Source organism: Lasiodiplodia theobromae, assembly GCF_012971845.1.
Source record: "Lasiodiplodia theobromae strain AM2As chromosome Unknown scaffold_29, whole genome shotgun sequence".
Lineage (NCBI taxonomy): Eukaryota > Fungi > Ascomycota > Dothideomycetes > Botryosphaeriales > Botryosphaeriaceae > Lasiodiplodia > Lasiodiplodia theobromae.
The window spans coordinates 201,169-224,269 of record NW_023336494.1 but is presented as its reverse complement, the minus strand read 5'-3'; the positions used below and the strand labels follow the sequence as shown (position 1 = coordinate 224,269).

Sequence of the window (23,101 nt, the reverse complement as noted above, 5' to 3'; positions counted from 1 at the left end):
TTATCTCCCGAGGCTGTGAGATCTTGGCTGACGAGTGTAGGTTGCAGGACAAAAAAGGTGGTCTGGGATAGGCAAATCGTCGGGTAGTTCTCATCCGCTTTGACAGCACACCTGGATTTCACACTACAGAAGGGTATCGCAGCCCTAGCGTATTTTTTTTTTAGCCCGTATCGCGGTTAGTTAAAGATATTACCTAGATATGAATGTAATGTTAATAATTTTAGATTCTTGTCCGGGCGATAGTTTTTGCTGCCCACATATGTTTTTCCTGGCAAAGAAAAAGGGATAATTACTTCCGTCACCTTCGGCAGCAACACCCCTCTGTATCTCACACAGCTCGCATGCTGCTCTACTGACTCGCAGAGGTCAGATTCGCCGTTACGCGTATGAAACATTGCAGCAAAGCCTTTGCACAACTAGCGTGTAGCCATGGCACAAATTAATTATGCAACGGTCTCGCGCTTTCGCCAGCACCGGAGCCGAGCGATCTTGAGCCGATTTTCGCCGAAGAGCGAAGCAGGCAGGAATAGTTGGAGAAAGTACTGTTTGGTGAGTCAGCCATTTAGTAAGCTTCTTGCCCTGACGAAGCAATGTGGCTTTGGTCTTGATGAGGAGGGGCGGCTGGATAATCTTAAAGTCCTCCCCAAAGACGTTTCGGTGATATCTCGCAGTTTGCACAAGGCAACGCAATCACTTCTTCTTGCTCGAGTATTATTATTAAATGGGTTATCCGTATGGACTTGTTCTACGTGACTCACTAGTAAAATTACACGATGCAGGATAGTTGTTCATCTGGAAGCCTGCAGCGGGACTGTGTTGCCTGCATCTAGCACCGATTGGGAAAGTGGGGCTGATATGCACATGCATTGCATTTGGGATGGTCCACGGAAAGTCCATGGAAATGTGAGATATAAATATACAAATAGACAGACAGCATCTCAGCCATCTTTCCTATCCACTACTCCCCTCCTCTCCCGCTCGACTCAAGCAAACAAAACAATCAGAACACCCGACAAATTCCCCGCTCATCCCCCCCTTCCCAACCACAAACTTCCAAATGAAGCAAGCACAAGTCACCACCTGGGGCCAAACCCCACAATACCTCGACGCTCCCACACCTGCCCTGCCTGACCCCTCCAGCGACCTCGTCCAAATCAAAGTCCTCGCCAGCGGCCTGCCCACGCTCGTCCGCAGCCGCGCCGCGGGCACGCACTACAGCGCCAACGTCCTCCCGCACGTCCCGGGAGTCGACGGCGTCGGCACCACCGTGCCCGACGGCAAGCTCGTCTACTTTACGACTATCACGCCCACCGGCGGCTCCTTTGCCGAATTCGTCAACGTCCCGCGCAAGGCCACGACGCCGGTACCCGAGCAAATTGGCTCTAGCAAGGCCGACCCCGTCCAGATCGCGGGCCAGATGAACCCCGTCATGGCGTCGTGGATGGCGCTGGCGGCGCGCACCAAAGACTTGCCGAAAGGGTTTACGGCCGTCATCGTCGGCGCCACGGGGCTGGCCGGCGCCGCAGCGGCGGGAGTGGCGCGCGTGTTCGGCGCGGCGAAAGTCGTGGGCGTGGCGCGGAGCAAGGCGAAGATGGAGGGGTTGGGGCTGGACGCCGCGATCGAGCTGGACGCGGTGGATGCGGCGCAGACGGATTACGCCGAGGCGCTGGACGCGGATGTGATTCTGGATTTCCTGTACGGCCCGCCGACGCTGGCGCTGTTGAGGGCGCTGAAGCCGTCGAAGCCGGTGCAGTATGTGCAGATCGGGACGGTGGTGCAGAGGGATATGGCGCTGCCCGGGGATATTTTGAGGAGCAAGGATATCACGATTAGGGGTGCGGGCCCGGGGGCGTGGCAGATGGGTATGTTTGCGGTGGAGGCGCCGAAGATGGTGGAGGCGATTGTGGCGGGGAAGGTCAGACCGTATAGTTTTCAGGAGGTGAAGCTGAGTGATATTGAGGTAGCATGGGGACAGAAAGGCGGGGACCGTATGGTGTTGATTCCTTGATCTCATGAGTTATCGTTCAAGCCCGTACATTTTCCTTGAGATATATATTTATTGCATGGATAACCAGAACTCCATTGACTCCAACATGAAAAACAAACTACACTGAATCATCGCAAGAGAGGTCAGAATATCCCATGCTCAGTCTACGGCGCCTGATTAGCCGTGCGATTGCAGGATATCCCTCATCCTTGGCAAACTTGGTCGAGTTCCTGTACTGAGTCTCTCCGAAAGTAGAATCCGTGATATCAGCACCGTTGTCAAGAAGCAGCTGCACCATATCCAGCCTGCCCCATTCTGCGGCCCCTTCAAGCGCTGTACGTCCCCCAAACGAGCCTCCTGGAGCGTTGACCTCGGCGCCTTTCTCCAACAACTTGCAAGCGATCCCGATGTGACCGTGAATTGCAGCTGCTTGCAGCGCAGTCAGCCTTCGATCAGCATCAGCGGGCGCGTTGACGTCTGCCCCTGCTTGAATCAAGGCGTCTGCCGAGTCATATCGTCCCAGTTGGATTGCATACCGAAAAGCGGTTTTGTGGAGTTTCTTAAACTCGCGTCCTTCCAAAGTAGAGAGCTCCCCATTGACATCGAGACCTACCTCGTGGAGTAACTCGATGACTGCTGGACCTCCCTTGACAGCCGCGGCAAGCAGGCACTCGCTCGTTACTTTCCGTAGATGACAATGATCAGGATCGGAAGATTCAAGTTCGATAATCTCAGCATCCGAAACCTCGGGCCAGGACAGGTCGAAATAGATCGGGGAACACTGATTGGCATTTTCTGAGGAGCCTGTGTCAGGGGTCTGGCCCAATAAAAAGCTGGTCTGGGAGCCTTCATCAGAGAGCTCCGGTAATGAGTCAGTTTCTGAGGACTGCGGACCTGTGGTCATGAGACACTGTGATGGGGTCTCCGGAGCATGCTTCTCTGGATGGTCGAACAATCTCGCTGGTGGAAGCCAGTTAGAAGGAGGGCGATTTTGTTGAAGTAGTCTGGCAACCACCAAAGCGCTGCGGTCATTGTAGGTTGCTTGCCTCGTCGGGCTAATTCTTAGGGACGCCACATTGACTACCGCATCGATATGTGCTTTAACCATGTCGACGTCGCCCGAGATTGCTGCTAAGATTAGTTCCCCATAGAGAAAGGAGCGTTTCAAGAGCTCTCCTTCGATTGATGGCATTGAACGAATTATTTTTAGGGCCGTTGCGACCTCGGCGCTGTTATTGCGGAGTTGAGCACTACGATAGCGCTCGAAAGGGACCGCGGAAACTTCATACTCGGCCGGGCTGGCTCCATGTGACAGGAGAAGCTGTGAGAGCTCAGAATTCTGTTCAATGAAATATTGCATGAGTTTCATGTCGCCCGTACGTGCTCCCAGATCGATTAGAAAAGACACTGTTCTCATCTTCATTCCAAGGTGCATTTTCCCAGAGTAAACGGCGTTCGATAGCGCATATGCCCCGACATCATCGATACACAAGCCAGCTTCAAGCGATTGACGCAGAAAATCAAGATTTCCTGATGTCGCTGCAGCTCTAAATGCCTCTGGATCAGCGACAGATGCTCCTGCTTTGACTAAAGACTGGACCACAGCTTCATCGTCGTGATCAAGGGCGATAGAGAGAGGAGTATCTCCATATCTGGCAACGGCATTCACATCGGCGCCTTCATTGATGAGACGGTCGATCAAACGGGTCCAACGTCCCCACGAGTTTCTGATGGCGCCAGCAAGGGCCGTGTCCCCGGTGAGATCCTGAGGCTCGGACCCGTTATGCAACGGAGGGTCTTCGTTGACGTCGATGTTTCTATCCAGGAGTTTCTCAACCACAGCATCATAGCCTTTGTTGGCAGCTATCTGTAGTGGTGTTGGGACCCATAAAGGCGTGCGTTTCGGGTGTCGGCCCAAGCACGCTCCCCAGTCTATGAGCAGCATTGCTGCATCCGGATCGCGTCGAAGGAGGAAGTGACAGAGTGGAGAGAAGCCGTACTCGTCCCACACCTGATGGTTTGCCCCTCTCTTTAAGAAGAGTTTCAGTATTTCATGCGAAGGAATGGACCAGAACATGGGGCTGCAGGCCGATGCAGGCTCAATCTCTGCACCATGGCGTAGAAGGCTCTGTACAATGAGAAAATCGCCTCTCTCTGCCGCAATCCTCAATGGGAAGGCACCATGAGAGTCAACACTGTTCGCATCCGCTCCGGCTTGAAGGGCTCTGTTGACAATGCTTAGATGCCCACGCTGAATTGCTTCGAAAAAGCCCGCCTCAGTTATTGTAGTCCCCTGTTCCAAAAGGTCGTCTGCTAAGCTCATGCGATCGTTTTGGATTGACCACTGGAGCAGCTGTTCTGCCGGGAGGTGTGAGATAAGGTTTTGTTGAATAGTCTCTCCGAAAGTTCGTTTCAATATTAGAGTGTCGAATTTCTCTCCCAAGATGCTACTGGCGTCGGTCATGCTCATGAGTCCTTCATCGAGCATAAACAATAACACCTCGCCGAATGAAGAGCTGTTGTTGTCAATTCTGCGGAGCACGTCTGGCCCATGTCTTCCCTGAACATCAAGTATGACTCCAGACATGCAAAGTGTGTGCAATAGACTGCTGGAGCGTGTGAGTATGGCGTATTCGATCGGCGTAACTGCTTGACCAAAGCTCAGGAGATCTTGACATGGAGAGGAAACCCAAGATTTGTAGGGTGTTTTAGTTGGAACGAACATGCAGACGTCTTCAAACTGCAACCGGTCGTTTGGCCTGATATGAGAGTGTTGAAGAAGGAATGATGTGAGCCCACTGTTGCTCCGCGCAAGTGCATATTTGAATAGAAGCTCAGTCAGAGTCTCAAAAAATGGCGAGTGTTCTTCAAGAAGTTTCATGACCACCATTCTGCTTTCAGTCAACTGGAGGCTGTCCAATACTATCCGCGCCATGTGTGGTTCGATGTGTTTCAACCCCTTGGCATTGTTCACTACTTTGAGGAGTGTCATGATGAACGTCCGAAAGTCAGGCGAAGTAGTCTGATATTTTGCCAGCGGCAAACCTTTCCATACCATGTCTACCAAAGCAGATAATGGTGCGGATGCCGATGCTTCGTTGCCTTCTAGAGTGTTCAAGAAAGTTGATTCATGAAGATTGTCATCGTGGATATTGAGTCGTGTGAACGAAGACAATAGTTGTGTAAACACCGATGCTAATTGACCAGTTATTAGTGAATCATCGAGATACAGATTAACGAATATCTCACCATGGCTGGACATTGTTTGATGAAATTGAAGAGAGGGAAGATTCTCGACGAATACCGGAAAGGAAAGTGCGACAAGCGGCTCCTCTCGTGGTGGAGTAGCAATGACGATTCCCTCAGGAGTACAGCTGCGCCTGGACATGGCCTGTCGTCGTGCTTTTTCCAACGTGGTCTCTGAGTACCGCGATATAGCCTTCTTGATCTTTGTCTGGTTCATAATGATCCCGTTGATCCTGAGCTCGCTCTCCTTGTTCTGCTCAGCCTTGCGCTTTTGGATTCGTCGGCCAACGAACTTCCATTCGCTTTCTGTGAGGCCTTTGCGGAATTTCCATTTCCCAAACTGTCGGTGATACTGGCTAATTCTAAACGAAGTCAGAAATACAGCGAGAAAATATTCAGTGAGCATACTTTGCGTCAAAGCCGTATTCTGCCCTCATCTCCACAGCCACTTGCTGGCATGTTTTGTCTTCATCGATGTAGAGCCGCCGGATGATTTCTTTGTGGCTTTCCCAGACGTCTTCCATGATTAACCGCAAAGCTTGCTTTAGCTTTGAAGGTTGTGATGGGGTTCTTTGCGAAGTGAGATAGAAGACGAGGCTGTCAGAGCGGAAAGACGTCCTCGTAAGCTGAGCAAGTCGGCCCCACAAGGCTGGAGGTATATGCCTATCATTGGTGGGTTCCAGAATTTTGTGCAAATACGTGGTAGCTAAGAGTCAATGCGCCCGGCTGACGAGTCGCGATGCTATTGGACTTTGCCATAATTTCGACAGGGGGGAATGATGCGAGTGAAATCACATGCCTGGGATAGGAATTTACCAAACTCAGTACAAATACATCTTATTGTAGGGTTCTGCGGTTCTGCGTGTTAGCATTCCGTTTCAATACCCCTCCGTGATGCATATTGTATGCTCTTTGCTACCTATGTTGCAGCCTTGTCGTCTTGTCTTATCTGGTCTCGAACATACCCGGAGGTTTCTTGCGCAGTAGATTGCTTAAGTTCTTACCCTCCGCGTGGGAGCATCGTAGGAGACATTGTAGTCTCTCTACTTCGGAATTGAAATATATCAGTTATGTAATAGATGATGAATCCCTCTCCAATATGTTCTTGGAGGAGTCATGTGTTATCATTTGTGGGAAACGGGCGATAGGTCCGAAAAGTGGGGGGTCCGATCGGCTGGCTGATAGGCAGATGTAGATTGCATGGTTACCCCGCAAACATCCAAGAAGACATTGTACCCAATGTTCCAATCACACCTACAACATTTGCTATACACACTCTGCCAATATGTCCAAATCTCTTGTTCGTCCGTTCAAATGCTCGTCCTGTGAGAGACCGTTTACTCGCCAAGTAATGCACCCTCGAAGCCTATTTACACTTACGGCAAGGACGACACTTACGCCTTACAATAGGAAAACTTGAAGCGTCATGTTCAAACACGTACGTCTCTTGACATAATGTTAGGCTAAAATTAATGACCCAAAATGCAGACCACCCCAGCGCCGTCTCGCGATCTTACCCGTGTCCTCAATGCGACGCAAGATTCTCCAGAAGGTACAGCTCACCGGCGAAGATGTTTGAAAGATAAATTGAGCTAAAAGATGCGGCAGTGATCTTAGAAAGCGGCACATAAGGAACTGTCACCCATCGATTGAGATAGCACTACCAGCGGTGCCATGGCAATCGATTGAGGATGAATATTGCTTGCCTTCGATTCAGGACCATGCTATGGACGATAATGTTGGTTATGACTTAAGCCCTCAGTTTTCTTAAAGGTGTTTCTGACTATACCTCACTCACCAGGACATTTTTGCTGGACTATCAAATCTGCCAGTCAAAAAGGTGACACCGTACGTTCTCCCCTCTGCTTTCTCGTGATACCGCAGCTGACAAAATTAAGTGAGTCCCAACACTGCAAAGCTTTCTTCGAAAAGTTTCATCCGACCATGCCAATGTTGCATGAGCCGACTTTCGATCTAGAGAAGGCTTCAGAGTCTCTGGTTAAAGCCGTTACGTGCATAGGGCTATTATATGGCCAGGCAGAATCGAGGCTTGCGGCCAGTAGAAAGCTGTTCGAGAAGTGTTACAGCTCTTTGGAAGAATACGTAAGTTTTAATTTCACCTCCCATTGGGCGTTTGCAAGCTACTGAGCATTTATGGCGCGCAGACGAAAGAGGATTGCAGCAGATTCCAAGAGACGTCTGTGCTCCAATCCTACATACTGCTCGAGTTCTATGGAGTCTACGTATGCGACGACACTCTTTTGTCAAAAGCTCAAGCGATCCATCACGCCGTTGTTGGGGCTATCAGAGAGTTGCAAATGACGCACGATGGCCACGCGTCTCGTCTCGACTCTCCGGAAGAGCCAGAATGTATCCCGTCATTAGCAGCAAACAATTCAGCAACTCTTCAGCAGCGGTGGCGGGAGTTCATCGCGGAAGAGGAGAGAAAGAGGTATTTTCAAATTTCCACGACTCTTTTATCGGCGCTAACGAGAGGTGCAGATGCATATACGCCGTCTACCTGCTGGACTCGCAGCTCTCCATCGCCTGCAACCTGCGGCCCCAACTATCCGCGCTCGAGATCAAATACCAGCTGCCGTCCGCCGACGACCTCTGGGCGGCGCCCACGGCCGAAAGCTGGGACAAGCTGCAAAAAGAGCACTTCCGCTCCTTCAACGAGCACGACGACCGCTTCGGCACCGACGAAGTCACACCCTCGCAGGGCTCGCTCCACGGCAGCACGCAGGACCTCCTCTTCAACCGGCCCGCCGACCCGCACCCACCCGCCCTCCGCCTCCTCTGGTACTCGCCCTTCGCCGCCCTCGTCCTCGTCACGCAACTCCAAATGACAGCGCGCGAACTGACGCACGCCTCGTGCCTGCTCCTCCGCCCTAAACTAAGCCGAAACGCCGCCACCTCCGACGACAACGCCAGCCACCAGCAACAACGCCCCCTCTCCATCCTCACCGAAGCCCAGCACGGCCAGATCTCGCAAGCCCTCCGCAACATCGCCGAGCTAGCGCCCCAACCCCAACACCACCGCCACCCCGCCGCCTCCTCCTCCTCGTCCTCCACCTCCTCCAACCCCCTCTCCTTCTCCTCCCCGCTCTCCACCTCCGCCACGACCGAAGGCAACCACCCCCTCTGGCACTCCTTCTGGCTAACGTGGCGCTACACCTCCCTCACGCTCTCGCACTCGGACGCGCTGCTCGTCTCGGGCGTCGTCGAGACGAACCTGCCCGCCGCCATCGCCACGGCCGGCCACCTCGCGCGGCCGCGCCGCAAGCGGTATCGCGACCGCTACGAGGACAGGGACGTGTTTCGCATCCTGGTCGATTTGGAGAGGGCGTTGGTCGGGATAGGGAGGGGGCCGGGTTGTGGTGGGACTAGTGGTGTTGCGGTGGCGGGGGTGCCGGAGTTGGAGAATCCGTTCTTGACGCTGCTTGCGTTTAAGATTTCGTTGATTGGGTGGAGGATTGTGAGGTTGACGGCGATGACGGCGATGGCGGATGATCAGGGGGTGGCGGCGTATGATGGGCTGGGTAGGTGTGATCCGTCGAGGTTTGTGTTGAGGAGTATCATGGCTGCGATTGGGGAGGATACGGGGATGAGTGGAGATGCTGATGGGGGGAGGATGATGGATGCTGAGGTAAGGTATCTGAGGTGGGTGCAGGAGGCGCTGCAGAAACGGACTGTGTGGCCGGTGGGCAAGTGGGAGGCGGCAATTGTGCAAGAGGCGGCGGCAGAGGCGGCGGAGTATGCGGCAATGGCGAGGGAGTGTGGTGGTGGTGGGTTGTGACGTGTTACTTTAGCTGGAGTTAATATTCGAGGGGCGTTGGCAGTTTCAGTTCACGAAAACACGTATAGTGAAGTATATGGCATATACTTTTTTCATTTAACATAAACTAGCGTCTTTGGGTTCTCTATTTAGGGTGCCTTGTCACCAACGTTCGCAAGAACATAAGGCTCTCCGTCGACCTTCACATAGATCGGGTCGGACTTGATCCTCCAGTAGTACTCATGGATTTCAGGGTGCTTCTCCGTCCAGCCCTTTGCAAACACCTTTTCACCAGGTTAGCAATGACATTGAAAACGACGCAAAGAAAAAGAACTTACAAATTGGTACCCCCTTGCCAACGCAGCGACGACAAACAAGTCCGCCATAGTCAAGCAATCGCCAACCAAAAACTTCTTGCCCGCCTTCAGCTCCCGCGCAACGACGTCGACCATCGGCTCCGCGCCCTTCTCCGCCGCGGCAAGGATCTCCGGGCTGGAGGGTGCCTTGCCGATGACAGGGTTGATCCATGCCATGATCGGCGGCAGGAGCTCGCTGTTGGCGAATGACGACCAGCGCAGCACCGTCGCCTCTTCCTCAAGCGTCTTGCCCAGCAGCGTCGTAGATGGGTTTTGCTTGGCCACTGACACATCGTGCGTCAGTCCACGACAATTGACAGCGAAGTCCGGGACAGGGGGAGGGAAGTTTACATACGATAATATGTCACGGCTATGCACTCGTACAGCACGAACCCATCCGGCCGCTCCAATGCGGGCACCTTGCCGGTGGGAAACTTGGCGAGGTAGGCCTCTCCGACGCCACCTTTGGACGGGTTGACCTTGATAGGCCAGGCCTCGACGATCTCGACATCAAGCTTATTGAGCTCGGCGACGTAGAGGCACATGGTCGCCCGCGGCGCCTTGGGGTAGTTGTAGAGCTTGCCGAAAGACATGGTGATGGAAATTGAAATTGGTCAGGTGGTGTTCGTCGGGTCGGTGAAGGGAGCGGGGGTTTGCAGTCTGTGTCGCATCATGATGGGTGAATACTGGAATGCTCTTTTGTGGCTGATCGGAGTGCTGCAGTTCTCGGCCTGTGCTCGCGAAGCCGTTGAGGAGTGAACCGGTGTGGTGGACTCAAGCTCGCGGCGGAAGGTGGACAAGCCGCATGGAGAGAATGCGGGGGTGGACGCGGCGGACGTGCGTCGAGGTGGAGCTCCGCCCTGCGTCCGCCACTCTTGGCCACCGCAGGCAAATCAAACTGCATCTGGATGGTCGCCGTGGACGTCAGAAGCGCCGACGGCATCAGCTATTATGCCAACGAATCGAAACTGTCTTAAACCTGAATTGATAGACTGCACGTTTAATGGCTCTACCGAAACTTGCCGAAGTGGACTCTCGTCAACGGACTATGTCCACCGATAAGCATGGAAGATGCAGACTCCCAACAAGTCATTCTAGGTAGAGCGACCCAGTAGTCGGAAGCCATTGCGTACTCCTTCAATTGTGAGTTGCTGAACCTGTGTTCCATGGAGAACGCTTTACTTCTCACATCCCCAGTTGAAGTAAATATCCTGAGATAGATGTAAACGTACGAGCATGTCTGGATGTTCGATTCAACTACAAACATGGTCAGCATGCTATTTCTAGTCATCAAATTTGGGAAATGTCAAACGCCCTTTGTTACCGGCTCCAACTCAATTCCCTCACTGCACAAACCCGACGTTTTTGTGATCAAGTGTGACAATGAACAAAATGGTATTTCTCAACTACTAAAAACTGCAGACGAAACTTCAAACCGCCACACTCCGCGGCTGAATAGGCTCCTTTCCCAACGCCTTGAAACCCTGGGGATCATGGTACTCGCCGTGGAAGGGGTCCTCGTGCACGCCCTGCTCCCTCGGCTTATCGTTATCAAAGTCCAGCCTCTTGTACCCGTGCTTCCTCGCGTTCAGATAGTCGGGCATGGTGTACACGACGGGGTCGAGCGGCTCGCTCCTGCCAACACGCTTCAGCAGCGGCGAGTCGATAGGCCGCAGGGGCACCTCGTTGACGGGGCGGGTAAAGTAGATGACGCCGACGCGCTTCTTGGTGACCTGGTCCTGCGGCGGCTTGACGACGCGGTGGACGGTGGCCTTGAAGAAGCCGCCCGTCAGTAGCTCGAGCGCCTCGCCGACGTTGACGACCAGTGCGTTCGGCAGGTACTGCACCCACTTCCACGCCCCGTGGTTGTCGAGGATCTGCAGCGCCGAGATGGGCTGCGAGAAGAGGAACGTGAAGGTGCCCCAGTCCGTGTGGCCCGCCAGGTAGAGGTCGCGGTAGCGCTGGTTGTCTTCGTCCGTGCGGGGGTTGTAGATCATCTGCGGATGTTAGCGGATGTACGGATGGCAGAAGACAAGCAGGGGGAGCAGTACGTAGCGGAGGTACTCGGTGCTCTCCTTGCCGAAAGCGTGGGTGCGGAGCACCACTTCCTCGGGAACCTCCAAGATCATGGCCACCAGCACGAGGAGCTTCTTCAGGACGTTTTCACGGATGATGTGCATGGTCTGATTCACTTCATCCATGTGAGGCTCGAGGATGGCTGGGTGCTTGTGGTTCTCCGGGTCGTGCACGAGAATGTTGTAGTGATCCAGCTGTGAGTTCTGTCAGCAGCAAGCTCATGAGAATCTCTATTTGCGAAGCCGTACAGTCTTGTGGAAACCACCCTTGATACCGCGCTCGTCGGACGGCTTGAAGCCGACGTACAGACCACTGGCATCCTCCTCCGGCGTAGCCTCAAATGGAAGCTTCTCCTCAGGCGGCAGAGTCATGACGGCGTGTGCAAGACTCATCTGAGACTCGTAGAGCTCCTCTGAGATGCCATGGTTGGAGATTGTGAGGAAGCCGTGCTCGGTCACAGCCTTGAGGAGATCTTGTGCTAGCTCCTTTCTGGTCTTCGGGTCGTCATACTTGGCGAAATCGATGTTGACCAGTTCTATCCAGTCGACTATCTCACTTATCAGCTCATGCATAGATAACTTTGTGCGATAGTAGTGGACGTACGTTGCTCCTTAGTAGGCTCTGCGGGAACGAACTTGGGGATAGTGGGACGAGATGTTGTGGAAGACATGTTGATTAAACTTCCTGAGAAAATGATGCTCAGTGTTGTTGTGTTAAGATTCAGGTTGTTGTTGTGATCTTTTGAGCTTCAGCAAGCGTATTTTAATACTTCAACTCCAGAGTTTCACGGTGGAGTGGAGGAGGAGTGGGAACGACAATGCCAGACTGCTCCTTCCCCGCACTCCACATCATCGCGTCCACCATGTTGATGCAGAGCGGACGCTCCAGCGACTAATTACCCGGTTTTGATAGGGTGGACGTTGGAAGTGGAGCTCCCGACGGCTAGAGCGGGGAACCCTTGCCCGATAACGATAGTACGCGTCGTACTAGCAAGGCCGAGTTGATTGCACCCCCGATACAGTCCACCCAGAGATAACCGAAATGAGTCAAATATTCAACCATCTCTCCACGAACTTGGTCCCGATGTCGCAATCATCCTCCATCTCCTGATCATCGTGCCAAAATGCTCCCCTCTTCTGAGAAGTGGTACCACAAATGGTCATGGTTTGATGTGGACGCAACCAAAGCGGAGAAGAAGCTGCTCCTGAAGCAGGACTTCATGATCCTGACTTTCGGATGCCTCACATTCTTCACCAAAGTAACACTCCTCTTACCTGATTCCATTGTCAATCGAGCTGACGGTTCCTACAGTTCCTTGACCTTCAAGCATTCCAAAATGCCTACGTTACCGGGATGAAAGAAGATGTGGGTATGGAAGGAAATGACCTTCAATACACCACTGGTGTATTCCAGGCCGGATACTGCGCCATGATGATTCCCGCCAATTTGCTCCTCACCCGCGTTGCGTAAGTATTCCGGAGGATTGATGATAAAACGAAAAAACTAATCAGTGAGATGAACAGGCCGAACATTTTCATTCCTTTCTGCGAGGTCGTCTGGGGCTGCCTAACTCTGGCGACTGCTTTCGTGGACACGGTTGGCCACGTTTACGTGATCCGTTTCTTCAGCGGTGTCTTCGAAACCGTTGCGTACCCGGGAGTCATCTACTGCATCGGCTGTTGGTACAAGAAATCCGAAATCTCCCGCCGGCTGTCCCTATTCTACATCGCCGGTCCATTAGGAACCATGTTCGCTGGCTACTTTCAGTCCGCCTGCTACACCAATCTGAACGGCGTGCACGGCATGGCCGGATGGCGATGGCTGTTCATCGTGTAAGTGATTTATCTCCCCAGTACTGCCCTTTTCTGGTACTGATCACAATGGCACCCGCAGTTGTGGTTGCCTGACCATCCCCATCGCCATCTTCGGCGCCATTGCCTTCCCCGCACGCCCGGACTCGCGCAAGCCCAGCCGCTGGCTCACCGACGCCGAGATCGCCCTCGCGCGCGCGCGCCTCTCCTCCGACGGCAACGAAGCGCCCAAAGTCAAGCTGACCAAGGGCGTCATCGCCAACGTCTTCAAGTCCTGGCGCTGGTACTGCTTCGTGCTGCTCTACATCGTCTTCAACCAGGCCATGATCACCAACGGCCAGCCCTTCAGCCTGTACCTCAAGGCCCACGCCGACAGGTACTCGCCGAGCGAGATCAACAACATCCCGACCGGCCAGAGCGCAGTGTCCATCGTCGCCGCCCTCGGCTTCTGCTACTGGGCTGACGCCAAGGGCAATAGGTGGCTGCCGTCGCTGTGCATCTGCCTTTGCATGGTGTTTGGAAGCATCTGCATGGCCATATGGTATATCCCTGTCGGCCTGAAGTTGTTTGCGTTTTACATCGCTGGCTTGGGAGGCGCTCTGAACCCTCTCTTCATGAGCTGGGCGTCTGAAGTGGTAAGTCTCGCCCGCAAACCTGTCAGTGATGGGGAATTCTAATTGGAGAACCGTGTAGACAATGCACTCTGCCGAAGAGCGGACGGTTGTTGTGGCAAGCATGAACGCTTTTGGCCAGGCCTTGCTGGCGGGATTGAACATTGTGACTTTCCCAACTCCGCAGGCCCCGAGGTTCAAGGTATGTGTTGCCCCGTGCAGATTTTATCAATGGTTGCTAATTGTGAGTGCAGTTCGGTTGGTGGTGGGTCATGGCAAATAACTTGGTTCAAGTCATGCTTGTGCTTGGTATTGTGTTCCTCCATTCCCGGCAGAAACGGCAGCAGAACCAGGTCTTCGAGGGTGTCGAAGTCGACGCCAGTGATGATGTCGATGTGGAGTATAGAGCAGATGTATTGAAGAAGTGAGATAGAAACATAACGTGTGTACAAACAATGATATTGACCACGGTCACATTTTTGCACTATTTGCGAGGAATTATCCAACTTGAGGGGGCATTTGAAGCTATCTTCCGGATATGAATGTATGATTATTAATTGTACGTTCAAGTCCAGATGATACCTTCGGATGAGGTTCATGTGTACCATGATCGTACTACTACGAAAAGAGCTGCTCCCATTTATCATTTCTCTGAGTTTTGTGCCTGAGTTCACTGATCGAGGCGGCTAGAATTAATACAGTGTAACAGACGCCTTCCAACTATTCGCCGAAACGGAAACTGCCAAGATTACGCTTCCATTCCCTCACTCTCCTCATTCTCTTCATCTTCCACGCTGTCCTCATCTCTACTAGTATCGTTCATCTTGGTATCTTCTGAAGCTGCACGCCATTGTAGCAACCCGCTACGGATATCTGAGGTGGCCGAATCAACAAAGGTAGCCTTGAGCAGGCTATCAGGCATGTCCCTATCCATGAAATGGGTCCATAGGGCATCCAACAAGGTATCGCTGAGATATTCGCCAGCGTCATCCAGTTCTTGAGTGCGACTAGACTCCCCATCTCCTATTCCCAGCCCGTCCATTGCATTTGTTTGGCCCATACCATGGATGTAATCGCATGATGGAAAAGGCACCCCCTGGCCGGGCGAATGGTGTTCTATAACACTAATTCCCTTGCGTTGATCTCATCGAAAAAGACGGGCTTGTCATCGACTATGGTAGTCATCTTCTTTTTTCCGCCCTTTTCCTTGAGTGATCCATGGTTCAGAACTCGTACCTGGTATTCAGGGAGCTCGTCGACTGCATACTACTTAATTGGGACGAGGAATGAACATCAAGCTCTACGCTTGCGAAATTGCTCTTGATTGGCTTATTGTTGTAGGTTTGTATAGTTGTCCGCTTCGGCGTACTGGCGGAGTTTATTCTCGACTAAGCCTAGGATATCATTCGCTTCGTAGAGCGCTTCCAACTGTCAGCCTAGTTCTGCGGATGAGGTCCGGCTGGCAGTCAGCCGTTCTTCGAAAGTCTTTATTCCGTCTTCGTTACTCTCAGGTCGGTGCTAGACATAATGACTAGTTGTTGACTAAAGCAGGGACTGTTAGACTAGAGGAAGTTTTCTCGTATACTAAGATAGGAGTAGAGTTATCGTAGTCTAGTTAATTTCAGTAGGGTTGGGGAAGGACGAGCTTTTAATAAGTGTAGGTGCACCACTTGCGACTGCTACGTGTTAGGCGCCCGACAAGGCAATTCATCAGAAGCCGGTCGCTTCTACTTCTTTTATCTTACGCCTAGTAGTTTGATAACATGCTGTTAGAATTCTGTCCGCGTTCGGTACGTCAAACTTTTAATTTTACATACACGTCCGGACGATAGCTTTGACTACCCACATATATTTTGTTTGTCTAAAAATTATCTGTCCACCTCTACCCACCGACCGACTAAAAACCACTCGAAAAATGATGAACAAAACGCTAAAGTGCTGGTTCGGATTGGCTATTGGCCATACACCATCCTATTTCTTGTAAAGTAAAACAAAAACACAAGCAGCGAAATTGAACTTGTATGTGCTGGTAATGATGTCGTTCAGCCCCCAGCACATAGTGCCGCAGTTTAAAGTCCCAGCTAAGTTTTACATGCATGTACACGAGAACCGAGCAGCAGCTGACAGATGCAAGAAAGTATATCCGAGAACAAATGTTTATGCAAATCCTACACGGAACCCATATGAAGTAAGACGTAAAAGTTACATATGCTCATCCACTTTTCCAACGAACTCCCTTCATCCAAATTCCCAACATTCAGCTTCCGCCTCTTATTCACAGCTTGGCCTTCTCCGCACCCACCAACTCAGCACCCGCACCCGCAATAGCCAACTTTCCAGTCTCCTTCACCACAACCTGGAAGATGACAGTGTTTCCTGCCTTCCACATCTCCGTCCTGAGCGTCTGACCCGGCAAAACCGTGCCGGCGAACCTAACCTTGATGTTCCTGAACATGCCGAACGTCTTCAAGATGTGCTTGCCCGCGATGCCGAAGAAGCACAAGCCGTGCAGGATCGGAGTCTCGAAGCCGCCCACCTTGCTGAATTCGGGGTCGATGTGCAGCGGGTTGCGGTCACCGCTGAGACGATAGATGGCTGCCTGCTCCTCGGTCGTCTTCTCCTCAACAACGGCGTCGGGCGCACGCTTGGGCGGCACGTGCACCTTGGTCGCAGGGCCGCGGTCTGCACCCTTCTTGGGTCCACCGAAACCACCCGAGCCGCGAATGAAGACGGTGGCCTCGTTGTAGAAGAGGTCCTCGCCAGTTGCCTTATCCTTCGTCACGGTACCTGTCACGATGATGCCCGATTTGCCCTTATCGACGACCTCGACCAGCGACGGGTATGACACGAGCGTGGCCGATGTCGGAATGGGGAATTTGCGGATCTCGAGATATTGCTCGCCGTGCAGAAGCATCATCGGAGAGAAGTTGGGCACCACATCAGCCATGCTGAAGGGGGCAGTGGCATTGAAGGGCGGGATGACACCGAAAGTCGGGACGACCTGGAAGTTCTCGTCGTTTTCGAAAACGAGAGGCAGGTCGGTACGCTTCGCGCCAATACCAAGGTCTGGTGAAGAACATTAGCTACGAGTCAATTCATGTGTTTCAACACCACTTACTGTATAGAATGACATCACGGTCATCATAGACGAAGTCGGTTCCTTCAGCCTTCGCCTTCTTTGCCTCCTCAATTGCTTGGAGAATTTCGTTATCGCCGCCGGAGGATTCTGCATGGGTTGGTCAGTGAAACGAAAATGAGAAGGTAGAATAGGTCAGGGCAAAGTTTTCACAAAATGGTGATGGGTAGATTCAGGGTTGGATGATGAAGAGGGTATACAATTCTTTCATTATACAAAATTTCTCGATGCGAGATTTTACAATAGAAACACATTGAGTGGCTAATCTAGAGCTTGGACTTACCGCCCGCCGAACCACTTCTGTTTGAGAAGTTGGCCATGATCTTGCCAGCACTGTCGTTGGGCTCGGTGGGGTGGTCGGCACGGCCGTCGTCGAAGTTGATGATCTTGGGCCACACCTGCTTGACGGCCTCGGGAGTAAGCTTGACGTCGATAGGGAAGCCGTGGCCGCCAGAACGCTGCCACCTGGTAGCGCCCTGCCAGCCACTGCCGACCTCGTAAAGACCGCCTGTGGGGTCGGGAACGCTGTCGGAGCAGAGAGCGACGACGAGGGGAGCAACGTAGTCAGGCTTGAATGCCTGCACGAGCTCCTCAGGCAGGATGGTACGGGTCATGTTGGTACCAGCATTGGGGGCGATGGTGTTCACGAAAATGTTGTTCTTGGCACCTTCGCGAGCAAGGGCACGAGAGAAGCCCAGGATACCGCACTTGGCCGCAGCGTAGTTGGCCTGACCGAAGTTACCGTAGATACCGCTGGTAGAGGTGGTGTTGACAATGCGGCCGTACTTCTGCTTGAGCATGTAAGGCCAGGCCGCCTTGGTAACCTTGTAAGTGCCACGGAGATGGACGTTCATGACCGAATCCCACTGGCTGTCGTCCATGTTGGCGAAGGCCTTATCACGGAGGATACCTGCATTGTTGATGATAATGTCAATCCGGCCGTAAGCGTCAATGGCGGCCTTAACGACAACATCACCCTCCTCTGCGGATGCCTTGACACCGACTGCCTGACCGCCAAGCTTCTGGATCTCCTGGACAACAGTGTCCGGGTCGGCCAGATCGTTGATGACAATCTTCGCGCCATACTTTGCAAAAAGCAGAGCATATGCACGACCAAGACCAGCACCACCGCCAGTGATGAGTGCAACCTTGCCCGTGAAGTCAGGGTTCTGTGCAGGCGGGTTGGAAGGAATCTTCTGTGCTTCCTCGAGCAGCTCGACAAAGTTCGCCGGACCGGTCGGGTACTCGGGCTTGGAGAAGTCGGTGATATCGCTCCACTTGGCCAGAACAGCACCAGGGGTCATGGTGCTGTCGGCCTTGAGGAGGCCACCCTTGGCACGCTCCCACCTCAGCTTCGCAACGTGGCCACCGCCAACCTCAAAGATAGATCCAGTCTCCTCGGTGTTGGAGGGGTGGACCAGAACGGCGACGAGCGGGACGATCCAGTCAGGCTTCAGGTTCTCGAGAACATCCGGGGGCATGATGGTCTCGGTCATGCGGCTTGCTGCAATAGGAGCAATGACGTTGGCGAGGATGTTGTACTTAAGACCCTCCTTTGCGAGAGTCTCGGTGAAGCCAACCTGGGCCAATTTGGCGGCTACTCTCCTGTTAGCAGCTAGTCTCTGCATAACTAACATGTTGCTTACCAGAGTAATTGCACTGGCCAAAGTTGCCAAAGAGGCCTGCTGCAGACGCAGTGTTGATAACGCGGCCATACTTTTGTTTTCTGAAGTGCGGCCACGCTGCTCTTGCGCACTACATCCAGTATCAGCATCATCCGTTCTCTTTACCAATCCATGTGTTTCGGATATACACACCTTGTATGCACCCTTGACGTGGACGCTGTTGATCAAGTCCCAGTCCGCATCCTTCATGTTCTTGAAGCTCACATCGCGGAGGATACCGGCGTTGTTGATAAGGATATCAATGCGGCCAAAGGCCTTGATCGCAGTGTCGATGATGCGGTCGCCGTTCTCGACGCTGTCGTAATTGGCGACGGCCTTACCGCCGGCCTTTTTGATCTCGTCGACGACCACGTCCGCTGCCTATCGATTTTCACGTGAAAGTCAGCTTCGGGGAGCTTTCCGGGGGAAGCTGAGCTCAGGGAACGCACCTTTGTCGAGTTGCCCTCACCCTTGAAGGAGCCACCCAGGTCGTTGACGACGACGTTAGCACCCCGCGAGCCGAAGAAGGTGGCATAGGCCTTGCCCAGGCCACCACCGGCACCCGTCACGACGACGGTTTGGCCATCGAAGCGCAGTTGTTCGGCCATAATGGATATAGTGTGGAGGGGCAACACAAAGAATAGAGAAAACAAGGAGCCGATCGACGGAAGCTCTGCGCAGCTCTCGTGTGGAGAAGTGTGGAGGAGGAGAAGGGAAAAGCTGGAGAAGGGATGAAAGTGCGGAGGAGAAGGGGCCGTCTCGGTGCGGGATAGGTATAAAGTAGCTGCACAGGGAACGCGCGCGTGGACGAAGCCGAGCTGCTCACGGCAATCGTCGTCACAGCCTCGGCTGTGTTGGAACCGACGCCGCCATTGGCGGGGGAGCAGCCCAGGACCTTTTTGTGGGGGCGCTAACCAGGACCCCACGAATCCAGAGGCGGCTGTCTTCACATGTTCGCCCAAGATGATGACGCTACCGCCCGTAAACTCTGGCTCTCACCAGTCCACCTGACTCTCGGCCTAAGCACAAGCACGAAACCGTCACCACTCAGGAATCGCAGCCATGTCCGCCATCATCGACGACAAGTCAGAGCACTGCATTCCCTTCATCCTCGACCGCATCAAGGCCCACCGCGCTCTGCATGGCGAGAATGCGCGGCCCTTCTTCCTGGGCCTGAATGGCGTGCAGGGCGCTGGCAAGACGACCCTGGTGAGAATGCAATCCACGCGACACAGAGCGAGCCATTGGCAGCTGCTAACAGCCCTCATTCCTCGCGCAGGTCACCACCCTCTGCAGCACGCTCCGTTCCCCGCCCTACTCGCTCCCCACCGCCGTCCTCAGCATCGACGACCTCTACCTGACCCACGACGACCAAATCGCCCTCGCCTCGACCGACCCGACCAACCCGCTCATCCAGCACCGCGGCGAGCCCAGCACGCACGACCTCGACCTCGGCCGATCCGTCTTCGCCTCGCTCTTGCACAAACAGCCGACCAAGATCCCCGTCTATGACAAGTCGCGCTTCGCGGGCGCTGGCGACCGCGCGCCGGCCGAGACGTGGGAGGAGGTCAACGCTCCCGGGCAGCCGCCCGTCGAGGTCGTTGTCTTCGAGGGCTGGTGCGTCGGCTTCCGCGCGCTGCCGGACGACGTGCTGGAGGCGCGCTGGGCCGATGCGAAGAAGCGCGTGGACGCCGGCGAGAGCTACGATGGCCAGCTGGCGCGCCACGAGCTTGCGCACTTGCGCTTCGTGAACGACAAGCTGCGCGAGTACGACGCGCTGACTGAGTGAGTGCCAGTCCCTCTCTCCGTCCTCCCTAATTCCGCGCTCAGTGAGCAAAATCCCACTTTCGGGCCGCTTTGTGGTGTTGAGGGCCCCTAGGCCGCGACTCGGCTGAAAGTTGAGGCGCTGTTGATTTCCTTGTGTTTTTGTGCTGATGGCTTCCGCGCCTTGCCCGCGGAAAACGGAAATACAGCATGCTTGACGCCTTTGTGCATATCGATGCCGAGAACACGCAGTACGTCTACGACTGGCGCCTGCAGCAGGAAGCTGCTATGCGCGCTGCCAAGGGTACTGGCATGACGGATGCGCAGGTCATGAACTTCGTGAACGGCTGTAAGTTTTGCAGGCTCCGCAACTTCCCCTCTACTTTTATTCTTCCTGGTACTTTGCTCTACTGCAAGAGGAAGCAATAAGTCTGGAATGAACCGGGGCTGATAGCATACCTCACGAAAGACTATCCCGCGTACGAGCTCTATACTGAGACTCTCCGTTCCGGCATTTTCAAGGGCGAAAAGGGCAAGCAGCTCCGTCTCGTCGTTGGCAAGGACCGTCGCGTCAAGTCCGTCCAGAAGCTGTAGGCGCAGTGAAAGCGCAAAGAAAGAGCAAACGTTGCCAAGGTAAGGAACCAGCACTGTGCATAGTGTGAATGGTCATCAATACTCCGCTGTGAATTAGCATCGTCAGGGGCATTCATGCGCAGGGATGGAACTAGTAAGAGAGCGAGAGATAAACGACAAAAAGTCGGTGGACAAGGTCTTTGCAACGCCTTACGTCCGCCTCACGCAAGATAATCATCCCACGCACACATGAATGAGGCGAACCGAAGCTTTGACAAGAGCTCAGACTCGATAATGGCAGCTCAGCTGTTCGGTCGGTCCGTGGCATGCACTGATGCGGACGCGAGTCACTGCTCGTTTCCGGTGCTGTCATCCGACAATACGTAGTCATCACGAGCTAGCCGGGTTCGCAGAGAGGTGAGTAGGTAGATAGATTTTCCGTAGGTTTGATTTGAATGATATCATGTCTAAAAATACCACCAAGACGGTCAAAGAGCCTCAATATTCCTTATCGGGTGATATTTGAAGCGAGGGCAGGAAACGGCCAATGTTTCAACACAACACACCACCGGTGCTTAGCCCATCAGTCTTGTTCGTCACCAACGCCCGAAATGCGAATAGAGAGGTGGATGAACTTTCAAGCGCAACCACACCCGTTGTAACACTACCGGGTGAACAAACAAACTCGCGCAGCGTACCGTAACCGCACCAGGATGCGTACTATACCGCGTGGGATGTTACGACACGATAGCGCTTTACACATTACCGTTGTTGCGTAACCTACCTTTCGGGTATAGAGATGTTATACCTTATATTAACATCCGCTCGCGAAGTTTGACGCTTAGCCTACCGCTTAGCCCACCGCTTAGCAGCTCGTTTATGAGAACCTCGTGCAGACAGACGCTAGACGAGCAAAACGACTACTATCGCCGGACAAAGCATCGGGTTTTGATGTAGGGATTTCCAACGATCCGAGTCGATATCAACGATTTTATGTGTCGATGAAATCGTCATGGTGTTTTGCGTTCGGGTGTGTATGAGCGATGCGGCTTCGCGGGAGGCGACGAGGAAGAGGATCTACAGCTGAGCGGTCCGGCTTCGCAGTTATCGAACGGTTTTCATTTCCGAGTTTCGCTGTAAAGGCTGGATACTCGTGATGGCGACGTTTCATTGTGAAAGAATTCGTGCTGCGATGGAAAGGTAGATCTCGATGTTGTTGTGGTGTTTGTTGTCGGTCCTATACAGTTAGTAGCTCGTGGCGACCGCCGCGTGCCCCTTTTGCACCATCTCTCGCCTACATCGCTATGACGCCACGATAGGCGAAGCCTTAGTCGTTCTCTAGGCTCCATAGCGTAGGTAAAGGCGGACGTGCGAGGAGGATTCGGCATTCGTAGCGCCACCTGCTTGCTTCGCAACGAGGCACGGGTCGGCCCGCAGCCGCTTCGCCGTCTCCTGATCGAAACCTTCTTACCGCCACTTGCATGAGATCAATCACCCTTCTGATCTTCCATGATGAATGCCGGAACGGCCATGCGTTTGTTGCGTGTGGGGTGTGGAATCGCCGATGAGCGGATGTCGTATTGTGCCAGTCCTGTCTCGATACCGGCAGTTCCTGCACTAACCATCGGACTGCATGCAGACTGTGCCCTTCAGCAAGCGCATACCTCGGTCTGTATCGATGGTTGGGAGGGCCAGATGATGGAGTATTGTGACAGTGTCGCACTGTATCGGAACGAACGTTCGCACAAAGCGGGGTTGAGCGTGTGTATCAGTCAAGGTTTTCGCCGGGCACTTCGGTTCGTACGAATCTGCTGCGCTCATTAGAAAAGCCTGTGGGTAAGGTTTGATGGTTGTTTGAGTGATGGTTGAGGTGAATAGGGGCGTCGCTGGTGTGCGGTTTCAAGGTTCGATTACTGATAGGGAGGGGAAGCGCCCCGGCAGTTGCACCTGAAAACACCAGCCTTAGTATGACCATTAACATGACTGAGAAGAGAACTAGTCAATGCAGCCGCGCGTGGTGAGGAAGCACACAGGGGAAAGCTGTATGGCTGTGAGTGTAGACTCATGGCATGCTTCCTCCACTTATCGACTTCTCCCAA

At 53.5% G+C, this 23,101-nt stretch overlaps 7 protein-coding genes across 7 annotated transcripts; 4 read left to right on the top strand and 3 right to left on the bottom strand.

Moving 5' to 3' along the window:
• Positions 1-1,057: 1,057 nt before the first annotated feature.
• LTHEOB_8896 (alcohol dehydrogenase) lies at positions 1,058-2,008 on the top strand (the record flags this gene model as incomplete). The annotated part of the gene is made up of 1 exon (XM_035518423.1): positions 1,058-2,008. The coding sequence occupies one exon, from the start codon at positions 1,058-1,060 to the stop codon at positions 2,006-2,008; it is 951 nt and encodes a 316-aa protein (XP_035369795.1).
• Positions 2,009-7,183: 5,175 nt separating this feature from the next.
• LTHEOB_8895 (Zinc finger C2H2-type protein) lies at positions 7,184-9,032 on the top strand (the record flags this gene model as incomplete). The annotated part of the gene is made up of 3 exons (XM_035518422.1): positions 7,184-7,336; positions 7,399-7,685; positions 7,736-9,032. The coding sequence occupies 3 exons, from the start codon at positions 7,184-7,186 to the stop codon at positions 9,030-9,032; spliced, it is 1,737 nt and encodes a 578-aa protein (XP_035369794.1).
• A 128-nt stretch (positions 9,033-9,160) lies between these two features.
• Positions 9,161-9,960, bottom strand: LTHEOB_8894 (Elongation factor 1-gamma protein; the record flags this gene model as incomplete). Its single annotated transcript, XM_035518421.1, has 3 exons — positions 9,161-9,295; positions 9,350-9,651; positions 9,723-9,960. The coding sequence occupies 3 exons, from the start codon at positions 9,958-9,960 to the stop codon at positions 9,161-9,163; spliced, it is 675 nt and encodes a 224-aa protein (XP_035369793.1).
• Positions 9,961-10,797: 837 nt separating this feature from the next.
• Positions 10,798-12,113, bottom strand: LTHEOB_8893 (Clavaminate synthase-like protein; the record flags this gene model as incomplete). Its single annotated transcript, XM_035518420.1, has 4 exons — positions 10,798-11,364; positions 11,419-11,637; positions 11,692-11,990; positions 12,047-12,113. 4 exons carry the CDS (start codon positions 12,111-12,113, stop codon positions 10,798-10,800), a joined length of 1,152 nt encoding a protein of 383 aa, XP_035369792.1.
• A 453-nt stretch (positions 12,114-12,566) lies between these two features.
• On the top strand, positions 12,567-14,293 carry LTHEOB_8892 (Major facilitator superfamily transporter; the record flags this gene model as incomplete). Its single annotated transcript, XM_035518419.1, has 6 exons — positions 12,567-12,701; positions 12,755-12,909; positions 12,967-13,275; positions 13,337-13,889; positions 13,948-14,067; positions 14,120-14,293. The coding sequence occupies 6 exons, from the start codon at positions 12,567-12,569 to the stop codon at positions 14,291-14,293; spliced, it is 1,446 nt and encodes a 481-aa protein (XP_035369791.1).
• Positions 14,294-16,140: 1,847 nt separating this feature from the next.
• LTHEOB_8891 (Peroxisomal hydratase-dehydrogenase-epimerase) lies at positions 16,141-19,273 on the bottom strand (the record flags this gene model as incomplete). The annotated part of the gene is made up of 6 exons (XM_035518418.1): positions 16,141-16,931; positions 16,984-17,091; positions 17,285-18,598; positions 18,648-18,756; positions 18,819-19,046; positions 19,115-19,273. 6 exons carry the CDS (start codon positions 19,271-19,273, stop codon positions 16,141-16,143), a joined length of 2,709 nt encoding a protein of 902 aa, XP_035369790.1.
• Positions 19,274-19,727: 454 nt separating this feature from the next.
• On the top strand, positions 19,728-21,023 carry LTHEOB_8890 (Uridine cytidine; the record flags this gene model as incomplete). Its single annotated transcript, XM_035518417.1, has 4 exons — positions 19,728-19,874; positions 19,945-20,450; positions 20,639-20,778; positions 20,899-21,023. 4 exons carry the CDS (start codon positions 19,728-19,730, stop codon positions 21,021-21,023), a joined length of 918 nt encoding a protein of 305 aa, XP_035369789.1.
• Positions 21,024-23,101: the final 2,078 nt, after the last annotated feature.